At 35.6% G+C, this 24743-nt stretch overlaps 1 protein-coding gene across 7 annotated transcripts; it reads left to right on the top strand.

Annotated features, from left to right (window-relative positions):
• The first annotated feature begins 1675 nt into the window (after positions 1-1675).
• On the top strand, positions 1676-24355 carry LOC125653326 (serine/threonine-protein kinase Nek4-like). 7 transcript variants are annotated; one of them, XM_048882760.2, is made up of 12 exons: positions 1758-7110; positions 8082-8247; positions 9383-9655; positions 9953-10053; positions 14501-14603; positions 14705-14812; positions 15372-15630; positions 15753-15821; positions 19371-19481; positions 22918-22984; positions 23651-23747; positions 23924-24355. In XM_048882760.2, the coding sequence occupies exons 3-12, from the start codon at positions 9545-9547 to the stop codon at positions 24029-24031; spliced, it is 1134 nt and encodes a 377-aa protein (XP_048738717.1). In that variant the 5' UTR covers positions 1758-7110; positions 8082-8247; positions 9383-9544; the 3' UTR covers positions 24032-24355. The 7 variants fall into 7 exon arrangements, 6 of the variants coding, with proteins under 6 accessions (XP_048738712.1, XP_048738713.1, XP_048738715.1 ...); XM_048882755.2 differs by lacking the exon at positions 8082-8247 and having other exon boundaries at positions 1676-1946; XM_048882756.2 differs by lacking the exon at positions 8082-8247 and having other exon boundaries at positions 1676-1946; positions 22918-22975.
• The last annotated feature ends 388 nt before the right edge of the window (positions 24356-24743 follow it).

The following is a 24743-nucleotide window of genomic DNA, read 5'->3' on the forward strand; positions in this document are numbered from 1 at the left end:
CTGAATAGAAAAACCCTAAAGTGGGGCATGGTGCACCAATCTATCTGACATGTAAACTGATTATGTATTTCTCTGAAAGTGAGGTTGTGACAAAATGTCGGTGCAATATCTATCTATGATGATAAAAAGTCCAGGAAACCATTTGATCTACTTTTAGCCCTAAAGTTGGTCATGGTGCACCAATGAAGTTGAAATGTGAACTGATTTTGTATTTCTCTTGAGAGGGAGGTTGTGACTAAATTTCAGAGCAATACCTGTGACCATACGAAAAACCAAATCTGGAAAACTGTTTGACCTACTTCTAACCCTAAAGTACTGTGGGTCATAGTGCGCCAATCCAGCTGAAATGCTAACTGTACTTGTTTTCCTCCGAGTGGAAGCCTTTGACTAAATATCAGGGCTATATCTGTATCCGTAATGGAAAAAAAAAAGCCCGGAAATTTTTTTGACCTATTTTAAGCCCAAAAGTAGGTTAAGGATGGACGACTCCAGCTGAAATACAAACTGAACTTGTATTCCTCCAAGAGGAAGCCTGTGACTAAAATTCTTGAGGGATTTCTTGTACATGCATCCGTTACGGAAAAAGGTCCGGAAAACATGACCCCAGACGGACAGCCAGCCAGCCAGACAAACGCACGGACAGCACCGTTATGACGGGCCTATAAAAATGTATGAAAATTGCGCAGACGCTTAATCATGATGGCATACAAGATCCCCGACTCGCGGTCAATATTGATAATTTTTTGATAACATAAAATTTATTTTTACTCCCAGGATATAGTATTGTTTTGATTAGTTTCAATATATATTACAATAGAGTTGAAAACTTTATTATATTATATGCTAAGCAGTATATTTTCTCATGCTTATGTAAAAATAACATTCCAACCTTATATGGTTTACTTTCTCATTTAATTGAAAGGCACATATCAACACATAATTCTAAAACTGACTAAACTGTCCGACTTTGAAAATCAATGGACAAACTGGAAAAACATTTTTGAACCACGATAATGTAAAATTTAATTATTTTCTATAAATATATTTTGTACACTGTATATTACATTTCGTTTGAAGACTCACTACCAAGAGCTTTATTCAATACACTTAAAACCTCCAAGTTACCTGTACTGACATTTTATGCATGTAGAACTGTTTGTGTGTGAATATGTATGATTGGGTGGTGAATGTGAAATGTAAAATTCCATTGGTATCACTCTAAGTTATCATAATAAAATGAAAATTTTGAAAAAGTCTTATTACAGGTACGTAGAATGAAGGAGCCATGATTTACATATGCAAATAAAGATACCTATTGCGTGAATGCCCCCCCCCCCCCTATTTTTGATAGGAGATAGCTGTAGTGTGACCCCGTGTATTTAAGAAAGGGTGACCCCTCCTACGATTTGGTAGATTTGTGAAAATAAGATTAGCTTGTGAAGAATTTTATAGAAGTTAACTTCTACTCCGGTTGGGACAACAACACCCCTCCCCCGAAAAACGACGTTACGTGCCTGTATTATCATTTTAAAAGAAATATAATTTCTAAGTGGTTGTGCCCCCCCCAACCCCCCCCCCCCCCCCCCCCCACACACACACACTTTTCAATGTGGAGCTTCGCTGTTGGTAATGATAAACGTTTACGACAACGTTTGATCGACCTCATTCAATACATACTAACAACTTTAAATCTAACGATCTTCAGTTCTAAATTTGTTTTGAGATTAGTAAAGCGATAGGATATTCATGTATTGATCAAAGTTGAGTCTGGAATGTTGCCAGAGACATATAGAAGAGTAGGCTAAAGTGAATTAAGCTGTACTGCAAAATTCTACAAGAATAAGATGCCTTCCGTAGGTCGTTATGAGATTCTTGAGGAAATTGGAAGAGGGACGTATGGAGTCGTTCACCAAGCTCAGCTTAAATATGGGAATGGGAATCAGAAGGCAAGTAACATGCTAGAACTTGAATAAGGGATATTTATAGTAAACCGAAAGTAAAGTCATGCACAAAGTCCCCTCGGACAGAAATAGAGCTGTGGAAAGAAAAGGAAACCATTTCAAAATCACGAGAAATGTACACTTTGCGAAATACATTGTAATTGTATTTCATCCTATCATTAATGATATGCATGCTGTTGAACGATGTTTATACCTTTTAATTATTACAATAATGTGTTCAACATAAAAAAAAATATGATGAGGGAAAAAGAACTGATACGTAATTAGTAAAAGAATTCTGTATTCATTATACTGCCATATTGTATTTTATTTACTGGTGGGTGTAAATACAAAATATACAATATGAGAAGTTGCCATATTGTAATTTTTAGCTCACCTGAGCCGAAGGCTCAAGTGAGCTTTTCTGATCACATTTTGTCTATGAACTTTTCACATTTTCATCTTCACCATAACCGCTGAGCCAAATTCAATCAAACTTGGTACAAAGTATCCTTGGGTGAAGGACTTTCAAGTTTATTCAAATGAATGGAAAGATAATCACGAAAATGAAAAAATAGGGTAGGGTCATTTGTAAACCTTCTTCTCATAAACCACTGTGCCCGGAAAGTTCAAATTTACATGAAAGCTTCCTGGCATAGTGCAAAGTCAAGTTCTTTAAAATCATGGCTCCCGGGGTAGGGTGGGACCAAAATAGGGGATCAAAGTTTTACATGGGAATACAAGTATATAGGAAAAATCTTTAAAAATCTTCTCAAGAACTACTGTGTCAGAAAAGTTTACATTTACATGAAAGCTTCCTGACAGTGCAGATTCAAGTTTGTTCAAATCATGGCCCCCAGGGGTAGAATGGGGCCACAATATGGGATCAAAGTTTTACATGCAAGTATATTGAGAAGTTAAAAGGTTCGATGATTAGATCTAAGGCAAAATGGATAGATGAAGGAGAAAAGCCCACAGAATATTTCTGTAATCTAGAAAAAAGAAATTACACAAATAAGACAATTCAAAGAGTTGAGAAGGAAGATGGGAAAAGTTATTACAGATCAAGATGATATATTGGAAGAAACATGTAAATATTATGAGAACTTGTACAAAATAAAAAAAAACCACAGGGTGAATTGAGGGAATGGGAAAGAGATGAAGTATTTGAAAATATAAGAAAACTATCATATGAGGAAGCCAATAATTTAGAAGGGGGGGGGGATAACCTATAAAGAAACAACAGACACATTAAAAATAATGAATAATAATACCAGTACAGGAAGTGATGGTTTTACAACAGAGTTTTTCAAATTTTTCTGGACAGATTTAGGCCATTTTGTAACTAGGTCATTAAATTATGTATATGAAAAGGGAGTACTCAAAAACAGGAGGTTATCACTTGTTTACCAAAACAAGACAAACCAAAACATTTTTTTTAAAAACTGGAGACCAATAACCTTATTAAATACTGTTTACAAAATAGGATCAGGATGTATAGCAAATCGAATAAAACATATTCTACTAAAATTAATAAATGGGGATCAAACAGGATTTATACCAAGCAGAAATATTGCAGTAAATACTAGACTGATATATGATATAATGAACTATACTCAAGTAAAAACATTCTACTCATAGACTTTGAAAAAGCTTTTGATACGGTGTCTTGGGATTATTTAATTCGTGTTATGAAACTATTCAATTTTGGTGAATCTATAATCAACTGGATTAAAATTTTTCTTAACAACAATAATTCAGGGTGGAAATCTATCTAGATGGTTTAGAAATGGACGTGGCTGTAGACAAGGGGACCCCATCTCTCCCCATTTGTTTCTATTGTGTGCAGAAATATTAGCAATAAAGTTAAGGGGTAATGATAAAATCAATGGTATAAAGAATTGGAAATATAACGCATCTCATCTCGCAATTTGCAGATGATACTTCTCTTTTCTTAGATGGCACTAAAAACTCACTGGAAATTGCTTTGAATGAATTAAAAGACTTAAAAGAGAAATGTCAGGACTATCGGTTAATTACTCTAAAGGCGAAGTAATATGGATTGGAAGTAAAAGGAATGCAATAGAAACATTAGTGGATGATACAGAATTATCATGGAATGAAACAAAATTTAAAGCATTAGGAATTGAGTTTGACACTAATCTAAGTCAAATTGTGAAGATAAATTATGACAAAAAAATTGCTTCTATTAAGAATTTATTAAAACAATGGAAAAGAAGAAATCTGAATCCAATTGGCCGCATAACTGTTATAAAATCTCTAGCAATCTCAAAAATTGTACATTTGTTTATTTCCTTACCGAATCCATCAAAAGATACTATTGACCAATTAAACTGTCTATTTTTTGAATTCCTGTGGAAAAGTCCTGTTCATAAAGTAAAAAAGTCTATAGTTACCCAGGAGTATGAAAAGGGTGGTTTAGACATGATAAATATAGAAAATTTTATTGCAAGTATGAAAATATCTTGGGTTAAAATTGCTGCAGAGTTCAGCAAAATGGCAATTTGTCATAGGCGAAGATATCAATATTAGTCAGGTCATTAGATATGGCCCAACATATGCATTAAAGAATATTGAAAAATCAAAAAACAAATTTTGGCAAGATGTTTTTAATTCTTGGAAAAAACTGGAGAATTGTTTTCAAAATGAATTGACACCAGAAAAAATGGGTAAAACTGTTCTCTGGTACAATGAAAAACTTAAAGTAGATAAAAAATTAATGTCTTTGAAGGAATGGTGTAAAAACAATATTTACTTAATAAATTCGTTACTGGATGAGGAAGGGAATATAAGACTTATGCTCAATTCAAAACAATATTTGATATTAAATGGCCATTTTTGGAGTAACACAAGCAGTAAAGAAAATGACGAAAGATTTTAATATTGATCATCTGATTAAAGAAAATATTGAATTCTAGCAAAGAAAAACCAACTGGACAAAAAAAAATATGGGATAAACAATTTGAAATATCTAGTGAAGAATGGAGAAGAATTCATAAGGATGTTTTTTATGAACACAAAAGATAGTAAATTACAATGGCTACAATATCGAGTAAATCATAGAATTTTAACGACAAACACTTTTTTGAAAATGATTGGGAAATCAGACAGCGATTTATGTGCTTTTTGTTTAGAGGAGAGAGAATCATTGGAACACATTATGTATAATTGTGAAAAAGTCAATATTTTTTAAAGAAATGTGCAATGTTGGTTTATTGAAACCTTTTCATTCAATATTATAACGGATAAGAAAACTTTTATCCTTGGATGTTCGAAAATTAAAATGGTAAACTTTGTAAATTACCATTTGAAACATTATATATACTTAACCAAATGTACAGGAGATTGTATGTCATTGAGTACATTTAAAGCCACTTGGACTAATGTATACAGAGTGGAAAAACAAATTGCAAGTAAATATAATTGTACAGATCAGTTTGAAAAGAAATGGAAATTATTTGAAACATTAGCTCAAGTATAACGTAAACTATGTTAAAACAAAAATATCCTAAAATGCTTCTTTTTTAGTATTACATGTATATACATTTGTTATAATTTTTCTTTTTCTTCGTAAGAAGTAAGGTAAATGTATATTCAATCAATAGTGTGTTTAAAGTAGTATTTTTTTTTTAATAACAACCTTGGTATTACATCATATATCTGATTGTTAATTATCATAGTATGCTATAGTATGATATTTATGAACTCAGCCAGAGTACATTGTAATTTTTTTTTTTTTACTTTTTTTTTTTTTTTTACTTCTAGCCTTTGTTTAGTGTGAATGTGTGAACGAAAGAGTTGGAATTCTTAAAACCCTGTACCCCCTGGTCATGTTGGGTTGTAAGGGTTGTGTAAAAGCCTGACTATATAACTATATACCTGAATAAATGTTGTTAAAACTGAAAAAAAGAAGCTGAATAATACTGGACAGAGGAACATATATAAAGTCTCATAATACTGTTTAATTTCCTTAAGAATATCAAACTGTTTATATATAATACCCTTTTCTGGAATTTCAACCTTTTTTGTTAAAAAAAAAAAAAATCGTAACACAAGATGACAAACGTATTTTGTAGGCGTGTCCCCTTCTTCCACCCACTTGGCCTTAGATCTGATCATTTTCTGTTTTGATTTTTCCTTTCTTAATTTTTCGAGCATGGTTTTCTTTTCCTCCAATAGAGAGAGATCAGAGATTATTTTCCCCTCGTTTTGTAAATAAAGCATGGCACTGTCAGTCCCTGATTTCCATAAGAAGAATATCGAAGAAAACAGCGTCATCAACTAAAGTCCGAGACTCTGCTCCATTCAGGTCTTGAAAATATCTCTTTTTATTTGTTGTATTTTTAATATACTCTCTCATGTAATAAATTACCATTTTAAAAATTACCAAAGTCCATTTCCTCTTTCAAATGAGTTAAACTTTAGTTCAACTACAACTGAAGAATGCTCCGATGTATATTCAATATTAAAGTTTTTAATAATATTTGAAAAAGAGGGTGCCGCACAGAAGCGGTAATATTCCCTAATCGGAGCCTTTTGTCTGGTATTTAAACACCAGTGACGTAGAACTTACATGCACCTTTATTCCTATTTGAACTCTTATTACGTATTTGCCATTTAAATACCCGTGAACTAAGGGCAAGCCTAAATTATTTTGTGTCTGTACATAGTCTAAACATGATTTTTGAAATCGTGAAAATTAAATTTGTTTTATTTTTCTGAGTATTAGACACAATGTATAGGGTTACGAGTGTATCAAATATTTAATATTATATACTACTACAGTCTAAAAGTATATATACCCGTATGTATTATTTTCTACAACCATCTGTACATAACTCTGACCACAAAACAAAATATGGGAAGTTTAATACGTATTAATAAAGTTCAACAAAATTTCAAGTACATGCACCTGAAAACATTGATTTACCATAGCAATTTTCTACTGGAATACATATTGTCTTATCCATTAAAACTGTTTAACATTTATTTACCTTGTTTGACATTTTTCTTTCAAAGTTTTAAAACCTGTGAATTCTCGTTAACAGCCTTGACTATTAAAACACAGGTATTCGGCGTGTTTGTTGCGACTCCCATTCACAAACTAAACAGTGTCTAGGTTGGAATTTTATTTCAAACTCGGCAAAATGTAAGTGTGTTTCAATTAAGAAAAAAGATGGAAAACGTAATATTTAAAAAAAAAAAATCTTTTGTCTGTGAGGGATTCGAACTTAAGTTCTAATGGAAAACTAATGTACAGGTGAAGTTGAAATTGATATCAGTGAAACCGTTTCGATTCTTTGAAATTTACCAAAAAATGCCCTCTTGAAACAAAATTTCAAAGCGGCAGTTTTTTAGGGGAAAACTCGAAGACCATGTTCATGCTAAATTGATTTTGTTTCATGGAGGCAGTTTTTCTGAAATTCGGGGATACATGTACCCCACTATTTTAACGCTAAAAATCATATAAATTCCTTATTGCTTGATTCAAACTCAAATTATTTTGGCTAATTCTTGTTAATACACGTTTTTAAAACTTATTTTCAAAAATGTTTGAATCAAGACATAAGTTCCAATTGGTTTTATCATATATTTGAGTAACGTTATCTTATCGATATCACACGCAACACCTTTAGGGAAATTAACATGAGACGTGCAACACCTTCTTTTCTGAAGTAAAAAATAGTCAAGGCGTTCCTGTTTAACCCGATTCTTCCTTCTTCATATGTAATCACGTGGGGATCCGGGTTGGAATAGGTCCTCAGTATCCCTTGCTTGTCGTAAGAGATGACTAATGGGGCGGTCCTTCGGATGAGACCTCAAAAACCGAGGCCCCGTGTCACAGCAGATGTGGCACGATAAAGATCCCTCCCTGCTCAAAGGCCGTAAGCGCCGAGCATAGGCCTAAATTTTGCAGCCCTTCACCGGCAATGGTGACGTCCCCATATGACTGAATGATTCTCGAAAGGGACGTTAAACAATATTCAATCAATCAATCAATCAATTCTCCATGTGTATATTTTTTATCCGGATTACGAATTCTGTAGTAGTCAACGAAATTTATAGGAGTTATGAGATTGATCACTGTTCGTTATCTTCACCTTTTCTATACGTTTGCAGCGAGTTTTGGGGTTGTTTGCATTTGAATAATTAAAAGTGTCCAGAGTTAAAATTAAGAGTAGGGCAAACACGGACCCCTGGATATACCAGAGGTAGGATCATGGGCCTAGGAGGACTAAGCATCCCCTGTCGACCACGCCCGCTATGAGCCCTAGAACTTGATCAGGTAAACGGAATAATCAAAATCAGTTGGTAAAAGAACGGTCTAACAATCGGTATCAGTGGCGGATTTAAACCCTAAAATTTTCAAATTTAAAGTAAATTGTGGTATCTTGTTTAGAAAAATGTACTAAACAATAAAAGAAGCAATAATTTCTTCCACTACCGGAGCAATAAATGACAAAATCTTTTGATTTCTTGAATTACTTTATTTGGAGAACATAATTTTTTCCAAAACCCCTTAAAATTTGCGTCATTTTACTAATTTCACCTTATCAAAAATGATAGAAAATAGTACAAATGACTTAATTAGGAGACATACTTCAAGTCCTATAAAATCTGTAAAATCTAGGAGCTTCCGGGGGCTTCGCACCCTGCCCCCCCCCCCCCCCCCTGGGACTCTAGAATATCTTATTTTCAAACAAAGTACCTTTTTTATCATTCCGGGATAGATCACAAAATACTTGAGAGCTTGTATCACTTCATAAGAGGTGTTTCAACAAGCCATTAAATAAAAATTTAGTGTAATGAGCTACCTTAAATAACATATTTAGAAAGAACAGGTAGTTCTTTACCAAAATTGTAAATTTGATAACCCCAGGGTTAGGGGTTTTGGTATCAGGGTGGGACCAAAATTTCAGTTATTTTCTTTTTGATAACTACTATTCCAATTCCTTCCAATTTTGTATGAAGCATCTTTGGGACAAGAAGGACATAAATTGTAAATTTCAGGACTCCTGCACCCTTGGGGCATTTGAGGTGGGGCAAAAACTGCGAACACTTGTTGAATATTAGAATTTAGCTTAGATACTTTCAGGACAGGAGATTTTTTTTAGCCCTTGGGACTAGTGATACTTTTAACTAGTAATCAGGTGACCGATAAGGCCTGTGTGCCTCTTGTTTTGGTTCTATATTTATTTTTTCGTGAGGGGCGGGGGGGGGTTAATACATAAGTCTATCCACACTTCAGGTGCCGTAAAATAAAAGTTTGGTGAAGCGATCCACCTTAAATCAGTGTTATGAAATTTTGATTCCCGGCGATTATATTATGTTAACAAAACTGAAATTCTATGAATTCTAGTATAAAAACCCCTCCCCCAATCAAAACATATGAATCAGTAGAAAGTACCTATATGTTATAGGATTTTGCAGTCAAGGAAATAAACTTCAAGAAGGCAAATTCAAAAGAACTGGAACACCTAGCTAGAGAAGAGGATATTCTAAAATCGTTATGTGAACAAAGGCACGAAAATATCGTACAGTATATCGAATCCTTCAAGATCAACACCATCTTATATCTAGTGATGGAGTACTGTGCTGGTGGGTCTTTATACCAATACTTAAGAGAACGAAATACCGGTTTGGATGAAAATGAGTTCAAAACATATCTTGAACAGATATTAAATGGAGTCCAGGTACACCTACCGCATGTTCTTTTAGCATTGGAAGTATCAGTGTGAATAAATCTTTTATCTTTACAGGTTGATCCAATTATTTATCATTAGACAGCAAATCATTAATATATTTAATATCATAATTTCAAAATAACCTATAGATATTCATTGGATAATAATATTTTTAATAATTTCAACGCAAAGAATTTGTTCATCACCTTCTCTATATGCTTGTATCCTTTAGTACCAATAATTTGTATTTTTGTCTGATCCATATGATATACATACAAAAGAGACCTTTCTATGACTATTTTTCAGTATCTTCACTCTAAGGATATCTTACACAGAGATTTGAAAACAAAGAATATTCTTCTTACTTCGGATGGTAGAATCAAAATAGCAGACTTTGGAGTTGCCAAGTAAGAATAAAATCACCACATGTTACAAGAGTACGGAATATATCACTTCCTGAATTATCCTCCAAGTAAGAATGAAATCACCACATACCGGTATTACAAGAGTATTATGATTTATAAAATTCCCATTGAATCCCGCTACATTTTCTCGACTTTTTGCTGTAAAAATCCCTGATGATGAACCCCTTTCAGCACCTCATCGAATCATAATGTCTCCGACGTCTTTTATTTTTGGTCGTAGATACATTAAATAAATAAAACGTAAACAAGAGGTACTGTGAGCAATGCTCACTAAGAATACCCCCCGCTTACCCCAATCTCCCAAAGGGTGTTGTTAATAGGTATAAATTACCTCTTTCCTGAGTGTAAAAATATAGTATGCCTTTGTAGAAGAAAATGGAAGATATAGTCCGAACACACATCCATGGCATAAACCTATAATTTTGACCTTGAGATCAAAGGTCAAGGTCATAAAGAGGTCATGAATGTACATGACACATAGTCTCATGGTGATACACCCATGTCTTATGGTATGACTATGTCAAAACCCTATAATCAATTTTGACCTTGAGGTCAAAGTTCAAGGTCATATAGAGGTCATGAAGGTACTCGACACATCGTCTCATGGTGATACTCATGTGTCAAATATGGTATGCCTATGTCAAAGAACAAAGAAGCCATGGCCCGGACACGAATCCATTGTAAAAAACCTTTAATTTTGACCTTGAGGTCAAGGGTCAAGGTCATATAGAGGTCATGAAGGTACATGACACATCGTCTCATGGTGATCCACCTGTGTGCCAAATGTGATATGCCTAAGTCAAAGAACAAAGAAGTTATGGCCCGGACACGAATCTGCAGACAGACAGACGGACGGACAGACAGACAGAGTGATTCCTATATACCTCCCCCCCCCCCCCCCCCCCCCCCCCCTGAACTTCGTTCGAGGGGTATAAAAAGACATTTAAGGTTTTTAATACATGTATGAATTACATAGGCGGATCCAGGAATTTGTGAATTTGTCTAGCACTTTTAGCTACTTTTCACAGTCTCCACCCCCACCCATTTACACCTTTTTTTATCTTAGGGAGATCTTGAGACAGTTTACACATGAAAATGATTTGTTAATTTCCTACTTGTTCCCATAGTTCTAGTCATTGTTATCGCTATTCTCAAATGTGATTTTAAACAATAAAAAAACTGATTTAAAGCTTACCCCCAATAGGCCAGCGGTCTGGAAGGCCAGAAGCTCTGCGGTAAATGGTGCGAAATCCTGCATTTTGAGCATTTCCTGGCACTTCTTTTTCACTTTTGCTTCTTAAACAAAACTTTCATGTTACATATTCTTTTCAAGTGATACTTGTATCTGACGAAAATATCGTAAAAGTGTTTCGTCTTGCTTATCGTAGAATTAAATAACATACTGGTGTTGATAAATTTGAATGATACAATTGCATGCGAGTATCCACCTTTCATATCATTTCGACGCAAAGTCTCGTTAAAATTGAATAACTTCATTTTTGGTCCGCAAAATGGGGAGGGGGGGGGGGGGTCTGGACCCCCCTCTGGATCCGCCCTTGAATTATTTCTTTAGAACACTGTACATCATGCATGTAGATGAAAGATGATATTATCGTATATATATATATATACACACACACACACACACGCGTGCGCACACACCCACCCAGAAAGAGAGAGAGAGAGAGAATATAGGAGTTTCAAGCGACCCGTTTGTTAATCATATCTACTGTTTAACAAAATGTAACTCAATCAGTGCACAGGGGCATCTTATCCACTCTGTTCTCTATCGAATATATAAATCAGGGGCGGATCCAGGAATTGCGGTTTGGGGGGGGGGGGGCGCAACTTTGTAAGGCAGGGGGTCGGGGGAGGGGGCGTCTTGAGACCCCTGTGGGTCCAGGGCGAAGCCCTGTTGGGGGCCCAGGGCGCTTCGTCCCGAAAGCTCCTAGATTTAACAGATTTTATAGGGCTTGAAATATGTCTCCTATGTACAATGTAGTTATTTTTACTATTTGCTGTCATGTTTTGATAAGGTGAAATTAATAAAATGACGCAAATTTTAAGGTTTTTTTGGAAAAATGTAAGTTCGATTATTATTAAGTTATTCAATAAATCAAAAGATTAAATGTCATTTATTTCTCCGAGAGTGAAAGAAATTAAATTGCTTCTTTTTATCATTTACATTTTTCTAATTACGATTTACCTTAATTTGAAAATTTTAGGGGGTGGGGAGCTTAAATCCGCCACTGATAAATCAGTTAAATTGCACAAAATACATGTAACGCGAAGGTGATTGTTAGTGGGAAAAAGATGACGCCTTACTTATGCAATTCATCCAGTCCAATTTTTACTTAAATGCATCATATACTTCAACTATAATAATGATAATAATAATAATGATTGGTTTTATATAGCGCCTTTTCCAGCGTATGCTGCTCAAAGCGCTTTACAATAATCAATGTACATTATTACCCCGGCAGACCTTATATCAATCTCGAACTTTCTCAGCCTCCTAGGAAGCATACAGTGCAATCTGCCATTACAAGCGCTAGAGCACTAACATTCTAACAATAACAGCCAGGTACCCCTTTTACATTGGGTGGAGTGAGGAAATTCATGTAAAGTGCCTTTCCCAAGGACACAACGTCAGCCCTGCCGCGGCCAGGACTCGAACCCACGACCTTTCGGTCGAGAGTCTGACGGCCTAACCACTAGCCCACCGACTATGCTTATCCTTAGTCAGATATTTGAAAGAGAAAGTGGATATAAACATGAAAAACCTGTCACGGTGGTTCAGTGGCTATAACATTTGCTTTGTGACCCGGAAGTCGTGGGTTCAAGCTCCGCTTATACCTTGGTCCAATCAGATCACACGCTCATCCTTTTCCGTAACCGGTAAGAATTAAGACTCGGACGTGGATGATGCATTTCTTCTCCGGAAGCACTCCAGAGGATGAAGTTAAAAGGCCAGAAAAAAATCCCTGTATAATGTGTTATTTAGATTTTCACCAAAGATTCCGTTTTGGTATCATTAACGTCTTATTCACTCTAATTTATAAACATATAAGTGGACATTGATAGTGGTAGAACAGTGCTTCCCAAGGTCTTCTGGTACTTACTGGATATTTGGTCCAGTAATGTTTGAGATATTACTGGACCAACTCACATTTTACCAGACCAAAATTTTATATGCAAATTAATCCCCTATTGTGGCCCCATCTTTCCCTTGAAGCCATGGTTTTGACAAACTTGAATTTACACTATATCATCAGGAAGCTTAAAATTTCATGTAATTTGGCCCAGTGGTTCTTGAGAAGAAGATTTTAAGATGCTCCCTATATATTCCCATGTAAACCTTTGATCGCCTATTATCGCCTTACCCTACCCGGGGGCCATGATTTTAACAAAATGTCAGAAAGCTTTCATGCAAATTAAAAATTTCTGGCCCAAAATGGCATCGGCGATGTTCTTTATTAGCCCAAGCATTTCACTTCAGATTCGTCAGTGGAGTAAACTTATCCAACCCGTGTTCAACACAAGTGTTATGAAATACACATGGGTTTTTTTTTTTAACTCGAGCAATTCGCGTAACTCAAATGCAAATTGTTCAATCAAATATGCCCTTGTCGTTCAAGTACTTCTTAATCAGAGTACAGTTTAAACGCTTTAGGTACATGTTATTTATTGCCTAATTCAAACGCTTCAAAGACATCTGTATTTTCACGAGATATTGCTCACTTGTATTATCACCCATTCGGGGGAATTGAAGATGATTGCAAGTTTGATATCTGTTTGCAATGACTAAAGAACAGAATAAATTTTGGGACATGCTGCTAAAAATTGAAAATTTATCTAATCAAGTATTTCATTGGGGGAAAAAATATCGGACACTTGGTCCGGCCAATAACTGATATTGATCGGAGCAAAACAAAAATTACCGGACATTTGTCAATGTCCGACGGACCTTCGGAATCACTGGTAGAATACCCTAGATATGTGTAATATCTTAGATGTATTTGAAAGTTCGTGTTTCATATTGTAACGCACGACGGTGATGTCATAGTTACATTTGTGTACAGGTTCATTTGCGGTAACGGAAATAGTCGAGTAGTTACGATTGACCTTCGTCGCGTAAAAGCTGAGACGTAAATATTAGTAGCGACAGTTCTTTCGTCAAACTTAATAAGACGTGAGAGTCGCGAGAACTGAGGTCCCCGAGTCACAGCGCTAGCAAGCGTTGGCATGATACATGACGTAACTTTAGAACTGTCACTACGAAGGCTCTGAGTATCAACCATAGGTCTAATTTTATTGGCACTTCATTTACAACTGCTGACGTCTTATTATGAGTGAAAAATTCTCAAAGGGAAGTAAATTAACAAACAAAATAAATACCAAAAAATATTCATGAAATATTTTTTTCCAGAAGGGTACAAACCTGCAGCAAGGCTGCCAACACGGTCATGGTGGGAACATTGTACTATGCTGCTCCAGAAATGATGGACAGTAAAGGCATCTATTCTAAAAAAGTAAGAATACCAAACCCTAGACCACTGCGACAAAAATATACTATCTTCTATTGTATTAATATCAGCTCATTTATACATGATTATCAAATGCTGTACTGTAGGTTGATATTTGGGCCATTGGTTGTGATTGTTATGAAATGGGTACTTCAAAGTACGCATTTGAAAGTAAAAATATTGAGGAACTTAAAGAGGCTGTGAAGAGAAACAAGGTCAGTACGATGACACGTTAAGTTAAAAAGTAATAAATGTCCAAACAAAAGACGTTCAATTTGAAGCATCAACAAATTTCAATATATAGAACTACCTGTAGCATGACCAGTCTAGTACACTTACAAAATTATATGAACTGTAAGTAGCCTGCTGTCCAATGTTTTTAACTTATTGAATGAAAGGTGAAGATAACGAACAGTAATCAATCTCATATATCCTATAAGCAATACAAAATAGAGAGTTGGGTAAACACGGACCCCTGGATACACCAGAGGTGGGATCAGGTGCCTAGGAGGAGTAAGCATCCCCTATCGACCGGCCATACCGGCCGTGAGCCCTATATCTTGATCAGGCAAACGGAGCTATCCGTAGCCAATATGATGTTCATGAACCTGATTACAATTTTCTCAACAAAAAAAGAAAAGAAAAAAGAAAAGATTTTCACAAAAATAATATATTTTCATACGCTTGCATTAATTTGAATTTGAATGAACAACTTCGTTCAATGTAAGTTGTTTCACATGAATATACATTGTATTAGGTATGAGTTTCTTACAGCTACCCAATATCAACAGTCTTCGTTTTTGTGAAAAAATGCAAGAAATGATAATTACAATGCTTGCTACGAATCCCGCCAATCGTCCAGAAGCCAAAACACTGCACAACGAGGTGTCGCGTCACCATTGTCAAAACACAGACCAGACAATCAAAACTAACAAACAGACACAGGTGTTCTCACATTCTACATCAAAACCAGGTCAACCCACGGAGAAAGTATTTCTGAGCAGCCAACGCTCCAATATATCCACTATACATGGTATGATACTCAGATAGATCTGTGTTTCAAACTTGCTAGTGCCTTTTAAAATGTGCTTATATGATTGAATTTGTCCTCCAACAGATGATCTTTATTATTTGTTTGTTGTTTGCAACACCTAGGCAGAGAACCAATGCAAAACACAGATTCTTTTGATGCAAAAGACAAAGGGGACTTTATTTCCATTGAAGGTAAATATGCGATGTGTCAATACGGAACTTTCGAGATTTACCGGAACGACCGATTAGAATTGACATTTATAAACCGCGGTCCCGTGATAGTAATTAATTGTAGGCAAAGTTGACATCGATACAAAATGGTGTCAAATTTAATAAAGTTCGTAGATTGTGATTTTTTAAAATATACCTATAATGGATTGGTTTTGATAATTATTTAGTATTTGGTTGTTTGTATCTATATGCATTGCCCGATCACTTAAAAGATGGATTCCTGTTATAATGTAAAACTTGTACGGTACCAATTTTGATGCACCAGATGCGCACCTCGACAAATAATGTCTCTTCAGTGATGCTCAACCGAAATGTTTGAAATCCGAAATAACATTTTAGATTCATACAAATTAAAAGATCCAGGAATTGAAGGGGCACAACTTCATGAGGCAAGGGGTCTGGGGCCGTCTTAAGGCTCCTAGATTTTAAAGATTTTATAGGGCTTGAAATATATACATTTCTAATATTGGAGGTCTAGGTTTTTAAATCTTGAATGCATTTCTTTCATCTTTTGTGAGATTTAACTGTCTATCATAAGGTAACGAGTAACTTTTGTTGTGTAGCTAGTAGACATCTGATATTAGGACACATATTTAAGCAGTCTTTTTTCTTAAAGTATAATGATATCTTAAAGTTAAAGGTCAAATATGATGACGTCATTTGCCGAATCTTGATCAAATTTTCTAAAAAGTCCAAAATATCCGAAATTCTAGGTTGAATTTTTTTTTTAATCTTTTGAAGTATACAATTTCCTTCTAAGAGATCTTAATATGTAGTAATTTTATATATTTTGTCGAGATTTAGTAATAAATGGGCCAGCTTTATAGAAAGTATTATTAATTTTTGTAAAATCTCTATAGATAATTTTTACATAGGGCACATTCTTACCATTAAAGTATAATTTCACATTTTTTTAACTGGGGTCTGATAGCCTATATTTGACTGTGGAGAAAAAAAATGAGAGGATAGAAATCTTTTATTCCATGCACAGTAAGAGGTGTTGTTCTTTAGAACAAAATACTAAAGTTTTTAAAAAATTGATCTTGAAATGTATCACACGAACCGAAATTAACGATTTTCGGAAAATTCGGGGTAACCCGAATGCCAATGAACAGTATAAAAAACATAAAAGATATTCCTAGATTTTTTAAAAGCATCGACTTGGCGCGTGTATTCTAAAGACGAAAAGATAATTTTAATCTGCAGAAATAGTAAGTAAAAACAAGTATTTTGTATATTTCTGTAGTTATATCTTGAATTACTGCAAATACTAGACCTAAATACATCATGTACTCATTTATAACAACGAACCGGTAAGTAAGGTGAAGATAACGAACAGTGATCAATCTCATAACTCCTATAAGCAATACAAATAGATAGTTGGGCAAACACGGACCCCTGGACACACCAGAGGTGGGATCAGGTGCCTAGGAGGAGTAAGCATCCCCTGTTGACCGGTCACACCCGCCGTGAGCCCTATATCCTGATCAGGTAAACGGAATTATCCGCAGTCAAAATCAGTGTGCCAAGAACGGCTTAACAATCGGTATGAAACACGTCAGACAGTATTTGACCCAATGCGAGGTTGTACTGACGAACTAGATCGTTATAACGACCATACAACTTGCGAAATGCTGACTTCAATCGAGACTGTTGAAACCCCTGTACCATCAACTTGTTTGTCAGTAGCTTACCTCGATTTAAAAACTGACTATACGCAGAACAAGCTCTTGCATGTCGAATCAGTTGAGATATATAAACACCATATGCAGGTGATAATGGAATATTGCTACATAAATATGGGAAGTTGACGATGTAGAAGCTGAAATCATCCCGTTTGTCATACAGTTGAGTTGTCAGTTTGCCGTTAATGTCTACTTTCAATAAAATATCTAAGTATGAAGCAGAAGTTGACGACTCTGTGATGTCCTTTATTTCGAGCTCACAGGGAAGTAAGTAAATTTTATTTAAAGTCGGTACTATATACATTTAACAAGTCAACACTAGGTACTGAAGGATTTTATATTTCAAAAAAAAATGATTGCCGATACTGACTTTCTGATTCTAGTCTGAATTATCTTGACTTCATTTATAAGTTACTACAAAGGGCGATAAAAAGAATGACTTGGCAAAAAACAAAACAAAAAAAACATGAAAGAAAAGGGTACATGTAATTCACAGGGAATTTGTCCTCCGCTTAAGGACAAAAGGACAGAATAAGTGGGTAGATTACCAAGGAAAATGCAGATGGCGAGAGGTATGTTTTAGATTTTGTATGTATATCCTAATTACATACCCTATAGGTATGTTGCATATTAATTACATCGAATTTCCGGATAGCATCATTTTCGGTTCGCGTAATACATTTCAAGATCAGTTTCGGGCAGGTTGAGACGGTGGACAGAAAAAACCCGTCAAAATTAAAATTCCCGAGTTTATTTGCAACATGCAAGGCTCTTAGACTGTGACTTAGATATATTGGGAGATGTACTTTACAGGAAAAGATACAGTAAGTTTTGTAACGTCTAGCGGTCATCAAGCCAAGTGCTGATCACTCTCGCCGTTGCTTAACTTATCAAGAGAGAGACTCTACCACATCACCAAAAAGGCTAGCTCACTAGCGAGGCAGTTCTCCCTATACTGTCCGATCCACTTTCCCCGCTCAGGGAAGCTTCGTCCCGAAGCTTAGCACAAGTTCTCTTTGAATGTTGGCACCTCTTCAGCAACGGCATCCGCCGTTCCCGACGACAATTGCAACCACCGTCGTCCCCGGATGAAACCACGTCAGTACATGGAAACGAAGTCGCAGAGCTCCGAAGAGACTCTACCTGAAGAAGGCCCACCAAATACCAGAGTCTCTATTTGTAACTTAGCCAAGTGCTGATCACGCTCGCCGTTTCTGAGCTTGCGTAATCAAGAGACTCTGCCACATCACCAGAAAAGCTAGCTCTCTAGCTAAGCAGTATAATTTCCCCCTATACTGTCCGCTTTACTTTTATATCTTGTAGAATTTAGGCCTGTAAATAAGCGAGTGGAATCACCGCCATTATTAAGTTTCCGACCTTGTTGATTATTTATATACAGTATGTATGAGGTTAGATGTGTATTCATAGCACCTGTGCATGAAAATTTTAGGGTTACATGTGTGTGTGTGCGCGCGCCCCCTTACTGAAATCAGTGCGGTACTGTGTTTGTTATAGAATATCGCCACTCTTTCTTGCTGATACTATTGTAAAAGAGGTCTAAAGAACTTGAATCTTAGGGAACCACGTTTTCAGTGGAACCAACAGCGTAGTAAAATATCTCTTAATTCCCTCAATGAAAAGAATTGAAATTACTATGAGAAAAGATTTTCAAAACTATGGAAAATTTTAATTGACAAAGAAACAGAGTATAGAAAATTTGCATGACATTTTGATCATGCCACTACTCTTGAGGTCAGTTTAGATGTTTTATCATTTATACTTTAAAAGTATTTTGTTATGACTATAACAATTTTGAATTTCACAGGTTCATTGCTACCACCTGATCAAGAAAATGATCATATACTACAAAAGAGTGGAGAACAGTGTACAGATTCCTTCACATCAGGCAGAAAAATGTCATCTTCTTCCTTCCAAGGTTCATTCATTTTACATGTTTTAATTACGACTACACACATGTATACACGATTATGTCTTTCATTACAACCATATTCCACTGTATACAAGTCCATGGATGTAGTATATATTACAGTAATCAGAAATGGTAGTCTTTCCATATATGGTCATATCGAAATTCGACAAACATGTAAACTTGACATTTGTTGACTTGTAACGTGTGAGATGCGATGTTGTAAGGTACAAATATGTAAATACTAAGTCTACAAACGGAAATACGAGGGTACTGTAGGGATGACCGCGTATAACTTAGGAAACAATGATACATCTTTATAAAGAGAATTGTAAAATAAGAAATCAAAGGATTACAGAAATGAAGAGTACAACACTGAGGTATACATTTCTGAGAAACATAACGTACACCCCCTGAGTTACAAACATACATAGCGGAAACTGAAAAATGAACATGGTTGCATGTTTGGATTTTTTAACACGATTACTCTCCATACAGATGACACTTGTATTGATTGATATAGATGTATTCTGCATTTATATAAAAAACTTAAAACAACTTATATATTTATTAGGTCACCTGAGTCACTCAGGTAACTTATTGCCGTTGGTCTTCGTCTGTCGTCGTCCGTTAACATTTTTTTTTTACTTCTTTTTGAAAACTACAAGGCCAATTGTTCCCATTTGTGGTGTGAAGCATCTTAACGATAAGAGGAGTATAGGTTGTGAAATTTATTACCTTACCATCCCTTGGGCCTCATGGGTGGGGCCAAATATGTTTAATTAGGCCATATTTTCAAAAAGCTTCTTCTCTACTCCCACACATGTGAGAGAAAAACTAAATGCATGGATATGATGTCCATGAAGCCCTCTACTAAAATGTGAAATTCATACCCCCTAGGTCAGGGGGTCAGACCCTACGGCAGGGTCAATACGACCAAATAGTGAACATGTTTTTAATCTTAGAAAATCTTCTCTACTTTCATTTATATTTGAGAAAAACTAAATGCATGGTTATAATGTCCATGAAGCCCTCTATCAAAATTGTAAAATGCATGGCCCCTGGGTCAGGGATTCAGGCCCCAGGACAGGACCAACATGTCCATACAGTGAACATATATTAGATCTTAGAAAATCTTCTCTATTCCCATATATATTTGAGAAAATGAATGATAATGATGTCCATGAAGTTCTTCACCTAAATCGTGAAATCCATGGTTTCTGGGTCAAAGGTTCAGGCCCTTATATGGTCATATAGTGAACATGTATTAAATCTTAGAAAATCTTCTCTATCCCATATATATTTGAGAAAAAAGTAATTGCAAGATGACGGTGTTCATGAAGCTCTCTACTGGTTTGTGAAATTCATGGCTCCTGGGTCAGGGGTTCAGACCTTTGGCCAAATAATAAATACCGGTATGTATAAAATATTATTTTTTCTTCTCTACTTTCACAGTTACAAGAGATAAACTTTACGCATAGTTATGATGTCAGTACTGTCTTCTTCTTAAATCGTTAAATTCATGGCCCAGGGTATCGTCGGAAACCCCACGGTCGGTCGCACTACGTTTACTTCCCGTGGGATCCAACGCCGATATTTTCGCATAACTCATTAAAATGCATGACCTTACGTGACCTATCGAGGACCAATGGGAATCGCCGTAAATATTCCAGGAACTCAAAGTGTCAGCAGTAATGGTGGCGCCCATGAAAGTGTGTGTGTTTTGTTGTGTGCCACTATCAAAGATATATACATGAAAACTCCAAATTTGGCGTTTTGGCTACTACTTCACTTTCACATGTGCCCCCCCCCCCCCCCCCCCCCCGCTTTTGGAAATCCTGGATCCGCCACTGGTATGTTTATTATAATCACTGCTACATAGCCCGTGAATAAAATCAGTCATGCATGATACAATTAAAGAATTAGATGCAAATTTAAATCAAGATATGGTCTTATAATCCCGTTCACATGTCATATTGTAATTACTGTAGGTGAGACTTCAATTGTGTTTGTAAGCACAAGAGAGGTATGTAAAGTAGGTCATAATTACTCATTCAAATTGTGCCGATAACACAACTGGAACAAATTACGGTAGTAACTTAATATGCAATTAAATTTAATATACATGTACCTATAAACCGATGAAATACCAAGTCTGTTAAAAAAAAACCCACATTGCTCCCGTCTGATGGATAAAAGTGGCGAGACTACGAGTGCTGAACATGTAGACCTGTACATAGACTCGTACGCAGTAGTAAACGCTTAGAAACACAGGCTTTTCCCTCCCCAGTCTTTATAGACACAAATACGCCATCCGCTTCAATAATACAGATAAAGCATCTCGCTGAAAGCTTTGTAACTTGTCCAACTTAAACGTTTTTCTATGCTCCCGAACACTGAAAATAAGGGGCTTTTTAAATTGGTTGAATATCGCAAGAAGGAATGGTAAAGCGACCAATCGCATATAGAATCCGAGACACACCTAGCGAAAATATCAGCGTTTTGTCCCACGGGAGGTAAACGTAGTGCGTGGGTTTCCGACGATGGGCCCAGGGGTTCAGGGGGAATGTCATAATGATTTATATATGAGACTCCTTGTATGGGCTTTGATACTCAGGTGACCGTTAACGGGCCTCTTGTTTGAATAGTAAAAATTTTAAATCTGAATTCCTCCCCCATATCTTCCTGGTTGCTTTCCTTAGATTTAGCAAACAAATTGAGGTGGGGGTGTAAATAAATTAAAAGAATTAAAATTAGGTACCTACCTTTCCAACATCATGTCAATCACATCTTGAGTTGGAATTCAAAAATTTAGTCAAACAAATCTTTTTCAGAGACGCCCAAGAAGGAGAACTATGTTGTAATAACATTTTGTTACTTACTTACTTCGGGAAATAGTCATGATACAAAATTAAGGCTATTTGATATTAAAAATTACATTTAAATCTCCATAAAAGAAGGATGTGTTCATCAACTAATAATTTAGGGTCTTCATTACCGGTAAAAACGTTATTCTTGTTTGTTACGGCGATCATTCGGGTTGTTGTATCTTCTATTTGCGTCAATTTCAATAAACAACAATGATTTCCATGAAAATTACATAACCATCGTACATGTAAGTAACAACCATTTGTTTGAAATCGTGAATGTAAATTTTCACCGATCAGGTCTGTTGTCATTGTTTTATGACTGTAATACTACGGTCTTGTATACTGCGGTATTCCAAATACAACTGTAGTATGTTTCACTGAATATATTTTATTAAGCGTAGCATATTTCACATATTTTCATACTCGATCTAATCGAACCGGTAAATGTCTTCTTACTTAGACTAGTGAATTCTAAATGTACTTTGACTACAGTTTGTTCGAGAGAAAATATTTAATAATTTAATGTCAAGAAGTAGAATTTCTAGGATCTAATACTATACATCTGTGCATTGTAGACTCCCAGGATGACGACATCGTAACCCTTTATAAGAAGTCAACGGATAAATTTGACAAGTGTGTAAGGTGTAACTTCAATCTAATTCTGACAGCATTGCGTCATTGAGGTCATGTTATTTCACCTTTCACACTTGACCAATCAAATGTCGGCTTTCGTTAACATGAAAGTTTTGCTATTATATCGGAACATATTTGGTATTTATCATACGCATGTAAATAACCGGGAAACGCGGGAGAATAATCGAAGAAGATGGCGGCGGCCATGAGCTATGTTAGAACAGCACAGAAAATATATTTTAACGATAATGGATGTATAATATCTAAGATCTTCCTTTGCTTCCCTTTAACGCTGATATTTGGAATTCGTTTAAACTTTTTATGGATCGACGCCATTTTTTGAGAACTTACAATCCCATTACGCTTCAGTATATCGATTCCTGATTGGTCCTTGAGTCTTTGCCAAGCTATTGTTATTGGTCGAATATTTACTGAATTATTCTTGAGACTGGGGTCAATGACATGACCTCAAATACAATGCTGTCAGACCCTTCTCCAGTGTTACAGTTAGAGAAGATCTGATTTTAATTAGGTTGGGTGTACCTTGCATGTCTATTATCAACAGTTATTTAAAAAAAAAATCAAACACCACCGCTCAAGTCCAGTTTTATGCTCATTTCCCCCCGAAAAACATGCTTACATGACTGCTAAATGATTTGAAGACTTTTGCTTTAGAATGCTATACAACACATTATGCAGCAAAGGAGGACGAGATGTTCATCGCAAACTTGGAATGCTCTTAATGGAGGAGACTTCTTCTGTGGGATTTGAAGTAACTATTTTCATTGACCATGGTGAATTGGCAAAGCCAGCTATACTATTCATAAAAACCTTAACATGACATTGGTACAAGTATATCTTATCAGTACTAGTTAGCATGATAGACATAGCTTTGAAACATTTAGTTACATGTCTAATTATTTTAAAAATTCTACTTTTTTAATGCAGCAAAAAGTTGACAAACTGCTCGGAGAAAGATTCAATACTTTACGACCTTTAGTACTCACGTTAAAGAATTTAGAGGACGGACTGAAGGAATACTCCAGGAACAAATAGACGAGAAAAATCACCACTCTGATGCAAGAAATGGGGATCATCAGACTTGTGAATTCAATATTTCTTGAGAAACCAAAAGAAAATGGACTTGGGCCTTCTGAAAGATGTTACTAGGCAGCTTGGTTTATACTGAGTTAAATATAATTAATTTTTGAGCCTCTGGATAAAAAAGAGTTCAAGAAATGTTGCATTAACTTTCTGTAACGCACAGTCGATCAAAATCATATCGGCGAGATATCAGATTGCAAGAAAGAAAATAGTGTAACATCGATGATGGTCAACTTTGAATAAATGGATAATAAATGCTCTACATATGCTCATCAATTTGTAGTATCTGGTTTATATATTACATAAAGGAACTAGACAGTTTATAAGAAGTGTAAAATACTAGAATATTGCAATTACCATATTTGCAAAGCTTGCCATGTATGCTCAACAACACATATAATTTTAACTACTGAATCAATGTATATCACCGACATTGGATATTGCTACCAGCAGTAGCAAGGACGTTTGAAGTAATACCACATCGAGATGATAATTCCTTCTTTTAAACCACTTTTTATGAATGTGCCGATGCTACCCGCACGTGCGAATGTTTCAACGATGTAGAGACTTATTGTCAATGGCTTACAATTACACAAAGCGAGGTGAATTTCGATTTATACCTTAAAATTAAGCGCCTGGTACCTGTAAAACTGAGGAGTTGTCC

The sequence above is a fragment of the Ostrea edulis genome, chromosome 7 (genome assembly GCF_947568905.1).
Source record: "Ostrea edulis chromosome 7, xbOstEdul1.1, whole genome shotgun sequence".
Lineage (NCBI taxonomy): Eukaryota > Metazoa > Mollusca > Bivalvia > Ostreida > Ostreidae > Ostrea > Ostrea edulis.

Coding starts and splice junctions, on each gene's coding strand:
- LOC125653326 (XM_048882755.2), top strand. CDS start 1,845: ATGCCTTCCGTAGGTCGTTATGAGATTCTTGAGGAAATTGGAAGAGGG. Junction 15,822..19,370: donor GGACTTTATTTCCATTGAAG/GTAAATATGCGA, acceptor TGAATTTCACAG/GTTCATTGCTACCACCTGAT. Junction 22,985..23,650: donor AAATTTGACAAGTGTGTAAG/GTGTAACTTCAA, acceptor CTTTTGCTTTAG/AATGCTATACAACACATTAT.